At 44.4% G+C, this 7,559-nt stretch overlaps 1 protein-coding gene across 1 annotated transcript; it reads left to right on the top strand.

The window, feature by feature from the left end:
- Positions 1-345: 345 nt before the first annotated feature.
- COPE (coatomer protein complex, subunit epsilon) lies at positions 346-5,412 on the top strand (the record flags this gene model as incomplete). The annotated part of the gene is made up of 9 exons (XM_010290644.1): positions 346-408; positions 846-946; positions 1,154-1,306; positions 1,771-1,824; positions 2,307-2,388; positions 3,452-3,607; positions 3,881-3,949; positions 4,454-4,528; positions 5,060-5,412. Coding segments are annotated over 9 exons (801 nt in total), but the record flags the coding sequence as incomplete, so codon positions are not given.
- Positions 5,413-7,559: the final 2,147 nt, after the last annotated feature.

Raw genomic sequence — 7,559 nt, 5'->3', positions numbered from 1 at the left:
CGGTTCAGAGTGGGGCCAAGTTGTCCCTTGACCCGCGGGTCAGCGCCTCTCCCTGGGAGCTGCCTCCCCTCGGCCACCCAGGCGCCTCAAGGCGCGAGCCTGGGGCTCTCCGAGTGCCCTTCGTGCCTGCCCGCCGCGTCCCAGGCTGTTTTCAGTGCTCCCCGCTGCTTTGCTGTAGCAGGGTGACACTGGGGAAGGAGTGGGGGGCTCCTGTGGGCACCGAGCATGTCTATGTGTGTGTTGTTTCTCTGGGGGAGTCTCATGTGTGGAGTTGTGTTGTTGCTGGGTTGGGTTATGGCTGCAGGGGTCCCTGAGAGATCTTGTTGTTTCTTGTCATCCCTTCAGCCGTCTAATCCGGAGAAGGAAGTGGAGAGGGATGTTTTCTTATTCCGATCCTACGTCGCCCAGGTGAGGTTGCAAGTGCTGCATTTGCAGCAGCATAACCTGACTGCAGGGCTGGAGCTGGGGAGGCTGTGAATCCGAGTCCTGTCAATACAGTGTTATATAGTTTGATAATAACTCCTCCTTCAGCACAGGAACATAATGCATTCCCTGCCAGTAATGCAACTGGGAATGCAATGCATTGTGTGTAGGGTCAGGATGACCTGATGAGACCTCTCTGAGAGGTACTGTTTTATCTTTAAAATGGCATATGGGCAAATTATCCTCTTTGGATTTATGAAATGTGGCCACATTCGTATAGTATGACGTGAGATATATAGTAGAAATTTGCTGTTCTTGGTTGTTGTTGCTGTTGTTCTAACTGAGGTTTTGTGAAGAAAGCAATTATTCTTGTGTTCTAAAAAATGTGTAAGTCTCAGCCTTTTCTTCGTTGCCTTTCATAGAGAAAATACGGTGTTGTCCTGGATGAAATTAAAACCAATGCTAGTCCTGAGCTCCAAGCAGTGAGGATGTTTGCAGAATATCTTTCAAATGAGAGTCAAAGGTAAGTCTGATAGTAAGTTGGGAATCAAGCCCTGTCCTACAGGGAGTATGCTTCCATGTGGAAAGTTTCATGTAGAAGTGTGGTCTTTCTTGTGATTTTTGGTGGTTTTGCAGTGAACCTCAAAAAAGCAGAATTGTGTAGGGACTGGATCTTTTTGTCTTGCTTAGTAACTAAATGCTCCCAAATTCTCACCCTTGCTTTTCATAGGGATGCAATTGTTGCTGATTTGGACAAGAAAATGGCAAAAAGTGTCGATATAACCAATACTACTGTCCTGCTGATGGCTGCTTCCATCTATTTCCACGACAAAAATCCTGATGCAGCTCTGCGTACCCTGCATCAAGGAGAGAGCTTGGAATGGTAAGCGTGACTCACCTTGGCATCACAGAGGTGTGTGCTAGCAACACCGCTCTGTTGTCTAGGGAGAGGTGCCGTAGAAATTGCTGAGGTCTGGCTTATCTCAAAAGCTTTGAAACCATTGAGAAACTGCTTTTGAGGTTTGCCTTCTTAGTAGTAAGTGATTTGGTGCTCGTCCTACAATATCCAGTCTATTGCTCCCTTGTGAAACTTAAGAACCCAATTTATTGATTTGTGTGTGTTCAGAATTGCTGAAATGAGCATTTTGTCAATACAGCAAAGGAGCACTTGGGAGCTAGGAGCAAGCTTCCCCATTTGGCTCTGAGAACCACCTGCTCTGTTAGCTCTCTGCGGCAGGGAGGCTTGTCCCTGGGGTCTGGCAGTATGTCTCTCTGCTAAGCAGTAAGCTCCCAGGCAAAGCATAAAGCCTGCAGTTGTGAAAATTGCTTTGCTCTTGTTCGTTGCAGCATGGCCATGATGATACAGATTCTTCTGAAGCTCGACAGGCTTGATCTGGCTCGGTAAGTCTGTGTCCCTTTGCTTCTTAATGCTGCTCTTGTGGGGTGGGCCTTGATAAGAGGATTTTCATCACCCAGCCTCCCCCAAGGTGCAGTATTTTAACACCTGCAGTGGAACCTGTGTGTAGGTATGGGTGCACTGCAAAAGGTTTTTGTTCTTCAGGTCGCAAAAGCTGTGGAGGTAATAGAGCTGGATACAGCTAACGGAAGAGATGGACCTCTAGGTTTAGTCTTACCTTCAGCAGAATGTGGTTTGAATCTCTAGTCTTGGGTTTCTAACTTCCCATAGGGAAGTAAAACAGGGATGTCTTTCACAGACTGTATCAGTAAAATAACGAGAGGTGTTTGTGCCATGTTACTGCTTTGCTGTGGCTGTTGTGCTATAGCGATGAAAGAGCTGAGAGAAGAAACTACAACCTTTTGTTTCTATCTTGAAGAAGTTGCCTTGTCTTTCTGTTACGTGACTCCCACTTTTGCTTCTGCAGCAAGGAACTTAAGAAGATGCAGGAGCAAGACGAGGATGCAACTCTTACTCAGCTGGCAACTGCCTGGGTGAACCTGGCCATAGTGAGTGTCTTGAATGGGGATCCCTAGCCTACAACATCTGAGAAACACCACTACATATCTTGTTCTGATTGCTCTTTTCACATCATGCTTTCATAAAAGTATGCAGGTTTTTTGTTGGTTTTGTCCCCCCACCCCCCTCCTTCAAGTACACAGAAAATATTGGTAGCTGGCTTCACAAACTAACTGGCTGTTTTGATTGCCAGTCTTTCATCTGTGCTCCTTAGCCTTCAACTCACACAAGGAGGAGCTAAAACATGCTTAAATAATTCACAAAACATTATAATATAAAATGGAAAGCCGCAGTGTTACCAGTATTCAGACCTTGCAATTAAACTCCAAGAAGAAAGTGTAATTCTTTGCTTAGAGCAGACTGTCTTTAAGCGTGTTTGTGAACCAGACAGAAACATGCACTGCTTGGCAGTCCAGCTATTCAGGTGATTGAACATAAGTAGTCTCCTAAAATTCAGTGAAGTGCAAGGCTGTGCATGCCATAACCTGTTACATTATTAAGACACGTCTCTTTAGCATTCACTCGGTTTTGTTCCAAAATCTCTCATACGTAGCTCTTGCCTTATAATAGTGTGCAGCTAGATTTTCCTTAAGGTCTTTGTTTCCACAAGGGATCCCACCTTTAATTGGTGGAAGCTGCTGCATGTGGAACCTTTCTGAAGCTGGAGCTTTTTGAAAAGCCAGGTGTCCCTACCTGTGTTTAATTATAAAAATCTCATTTTGTAATCCTTTATTACATCAAACATCTGAAGTGGTTCTTTTGAAGTGTTTTTTTCTTTTTGAATGGAAGCCTGGATTTTTTTATAATTTAAATGGTTCTTAATATTTCATATTTCTGCATTTCTTTCATCTATGGTCTGACAGTGATCTGTTGTGGTACAGGAGATCACATGAATGCCAACAACTGTTAGCATTGGTTCTTAACGCATTTCATACCTGTGCTTTATAACCCTAGAAATGAACTTTGTGCCTAGTCCTTCAACCATGGCAAGAATGTACAGGCTTCTTAGCAACATGTAATGAAACTGCGGGTGTTTATCTTCTCCCTTTGCAGGGTGGTGAGAAGTTACAAGATGCCTATTACATCTTCCAAGAGATGGCAGACAAATGCTCCTCCACCCTCCTCCTACTTAACGGGCAAGCAGCCTGCTATATGGCTCAGGGCAAGTGGGATGATGCAGAGGGAGTACTTCAAGAGGCACTGGACAAGGTACTTTCTGTTTTTGCCAGGCAGATTTGCTCTCAGGGCGATACAGAGTAAAACAGAAAGGATTTTCACTGTTAAACTTCATGAAAATACCAAGATATTGATATACCACTAAGGGTGGTTGCTGTTAATACCTACCTTTTCTTCTACTTTATCTTTTCCAGTAAAGTGAGCTATAGGTTTGGCAGAACTTGTTCTTGCAGAGCTGTGGTGGTTGTTACACTTAGTCACGATAGAGGTAAGTCAGATAGAACAATCACTTGATCTTGTTTTCAGGACAGCGGCCATCCCGAAACCCTGATCAACTTTGTTGTCCTGTCACAGCACTTGGGCAAACCACCAGAGGTGAGGCTTGTTTTATTCTACTCAGCAAGCAGAAACGATCAACGTGTTCCTGCTGCTGAGGACAAGCTCTGTGTTCCTAGTGCATGTGATAACTTTGCTTGGGTTTTGCAGTTTTATATGTTCTCATCAGGATTGGCAATACCAAAACAGAATAGTTCTGGGGTGCCGGGAGCTCGCATGTTCAATGAAGTGTTTGTGGAAATACAGATGTTGTAGACAATGGTATATACTGGAGAGGAAGGCCTGGGCAGAAAAAGAAATCTCTTGAGGTCTGAATTCAATTCTCACTGGTTGTTTTCTTGAAACCACTAATTAAGGTCTAATTTTTAAGTGCAGAGTGTGCACAGGTCTTACTGGTTTTAATTTGGGCTGCTGACATTCAGGACTCTCAGAAAATCAGGCTTTTACTCACTGTAAACAAATACATTGAAGTGTGATGTTTTAAACTCTTGGCTTCTCCTCATGTTACCTCAATATTTAAACTTATCTATCTCATCCCAATAGGTTACGAATCGCTATTTGTCACAGTTGAAAGATGCACATAAAAATCATCCGTTCATAAAGGAGTATCAGGCAAAGGTACTAATTACTTCCTACTGTAAAAGTGAACTTACCGTGCCTATGTCTGATGGGGCGAGTGGATTCTTTACCAGTAAATATGACTGCAGTTCTGAGGGCGCAGGTCCATGCTCTCTGTCACATCGCTTACCAGAAAATTTTCAAGCCCTTGTGCAGGATGTTGGGAAATACAAGCCAGGTGTTAAGGGGTGATGTACCTGAACCTGGTAACATCTTGAAAGAATATCTCTGAGATACGGGCTCTTAATCGGAGTCAGAAGTTTGTTACCATCAAACGTTACGCTTAAATAGAGGAAACATTCTTCTGGAAGAGAGAATTTGGGGAGGGGGAAAGAAGGATAAAGGTAATAGCGAAGGGAAAGTGGAACAAACTGAAAAAAATTGAGAACTGATATAGACGATCTTGCTTCTTAGAATTCCTTTTGCCTTAGTGAGCTGTGATAGCAGTGTTCTTTTCAGCTAATGCAGGTTTTATTAAATTATCAGTAAAGTTCAAGATTTGTTCATTTTATTTTTGTTTCTGATTTGAAGGAGAATGACTTTGACCGGCTAGCCATGCAGTATGCCCCCAGCGCATGAGGAGAGGGGAACGAGGCTGCGGACCTGCTCTGTCGTACCTTGGGAACTGGGGTCGGTACGCAAAGCCTCTCTGGTAACATGGAAAAATGCCCTCTGCAAGTCGGTCTGGCTTAACTCACTGTGGCAGGGTCTTGCAATCCAGCAAGCCGGGGCTAAACCTGTATATAACATGTAGCTACTTGAATTCGGTAGCTGAAAAGCCCGTGTTCTGGCTTACCTGGGTCCTGAACTCTGTTTAAAATAGAGTGCGAATCAAGAGTATGCAACACTGTACCTTAAACATTCCTAATAAAGCCTTTTCTGGATCTGTGTGCCCCTTAATTTCTGGAGTTCAAGCAATTCCACTCTGGGACTGAGCCCTGTCATCTCTACCAAGGGTACTCTGTGGGAAGAGTGTGAACGTTAATTTTAAGCATCTGCATTCAGTACATGGGTGAATCCTGAGTTACGTATCTTCTTTCAGTCTGATGACTCCCATTAACTTCAGCACCCTCTGGAAGAAGCATACACAGCTGTAGGGGTTACTGCTGGTGAGAGGGAAGGCTTCCCCAAAATAAAAATAATCCGATTGTAATAGGCTCAGCCTTAATCTTAAGTTGGTAAAATGCAGTAGCTCATGTCCTGGAGCCAGGAAAGTACATCCTGCAGTACGTGTGGAAGCACACTTGTCACCAGTCCCTTCTGGTGGTGGTTGAACCTGACATGTCATGGAACATAACGTGATCCAACACTACGCGATTATGCTTTCTGTAGCCTGGGACTCCCATGTAGCATTTTGGACTACCGCATGTGTTGAGCGATTGTGTTAGATGCAGAGAGCAGATGTCCAAGTGGAACGCTCAGCTGGGACCTCCTGCACTCTAATATTCGAATTATCTTTTGGGTTGTGTTTGGGGATGGGGAGAAGAGGGGTTTCTACTACATTGTAAATGTGTCTAACTGGTGTTTCCTTTGTGCCCACCTCGGCCACGGTTGCTGTGAAAGGGCTCGTTGTCTCTTTCCTTGGCTTGTTTAGCGAGCAGCTATTTTCAATGAGGGGTTATTCATGGTCCAGTCTTGAATGAATGTTTCCTTTGTGGAGCTGTCTGAGGGAGATGTGAAAGGGGCTTGTGTGTTCAGGGCAGCCATTACCCACTTGATGGGCCATGATAAATTGACTTAAAAATGTAAACAATAAAAGCAAGTGGCATAGTAGGAGCCAGCGCTGTCAATGTGGGAATAGGGGAACATGTTGTTCGGACCTCCGGGAGGAACGAGTTTGTGTTTTCTCATTGCTGCCCCAGACCAATTAGAGAGATTCCAAGAGAACTTGAAGGCCGAAGGGCTGCGGTCAGAGGAATGACTTTAAGTGAGATAAAACTCATTTATATTTTGTCTTTTTCTTTCTGTATCAAGCTGGTTCATGTTGCAGTTCCATGAGTGCCTGTGATGATGATGATTATTCTCCATCTCTAGTAGTAAGGATCCCACAGCTGCATTTTAGCCCACGGTTTTGGTGCATTAGGACACAACTGAACTCCATTCACTCCTCCATGGCTGAAACCAAATACTGCTGTGCTGCTCCAGCCTTTAGTCTGAGGTTCCTGTTGTGCCTTACCATGAGACAATTTAAGTGTTGGCATTTTAGGAAAATCTTCACCTTAAACTCATGCTTCTCCTAGCGAGCCAAATATCTGACTGTCTGTACATGACTCTGGGTGTATCGCTTTTAATTTTAAACATATATGTAATAAGATTTCTGTTCTAGGAATCAGCAGCTAGGCAGAGTGCAAGCTGCCTGCTTTCTGGAGGAGGCATTCAGTCAAGGCTTTTACCGGGGGTGACCTTTTGGGAGTGACTGTTTTGCATTTTTCAGGTGCATCTCATTATTCCAGAGCCTTCATAACTGCAACAAGTGCCGAAGTTCAGCTGTGGTGCTAGTGTGGAAACACCTGATCACTTTCCACTGAAGTGCTCTGTGAGGAGGGGATGAATCTTCTGCTATCTTCTGCTACTTGGAGGCTTTTGCTGAGAGGTATGGAAAAGAGATCTGGAGAAATGGTTCTCTTTTAACATTTTTTTCATTTGATAGGCAAAGGGTGAATGTTTAGTCGGGCATTTTGAACACAGAGGGCTGTAGGAGCTCTGTGTCAGGTGACATTGCCAGGGCAGCTGCGGGTAACTTCCAAAGCCCCCACGGCTACCCGGAGGGTGCCCCTTGGCAGACGCGGCAATTTTCCACTGTTAAATCATAAGTTGTCGTCTCCTGAGACTGAAATACTGGTATTTGTCTCCGGTTCTTGCTGCTGGAGTGACTCCAGCTTATTGTCACGGCTCATCGTCCAAGAGAGCAGTCACACTGTTGATTTTGTGTGTAAGAAACTGATATAATTTCATTCAGGGAATATCTGTCCTGATTAACAGCTCTCTAATGAGCCACTGCTCTGCTCCGTGCTGATTAACAAGCACCTTA

This window comes from Phaethon lepturus, unplaced genomic scaffold (genome assembly GCF_000687285.1).
Source record: "Phaethon lepturus isolate BGI_N335 unplaced genomic scaffold, ASM68728v1 Scaffold53877, whole genome shotgun sequence".
Classification (NCBI taxonomy): domain Eukaryota; kingdom Metazoa; phylum Chordata; class Aves; order Phaethontiformes; family Phaethontidae; genus Phaethon; species Phaethon lepturus.
The sequence above is the reverse complement of the archived record's forward strand: the minus strand, read 5'-3'. Positions and strand labels throughout refer to the sequence as shown.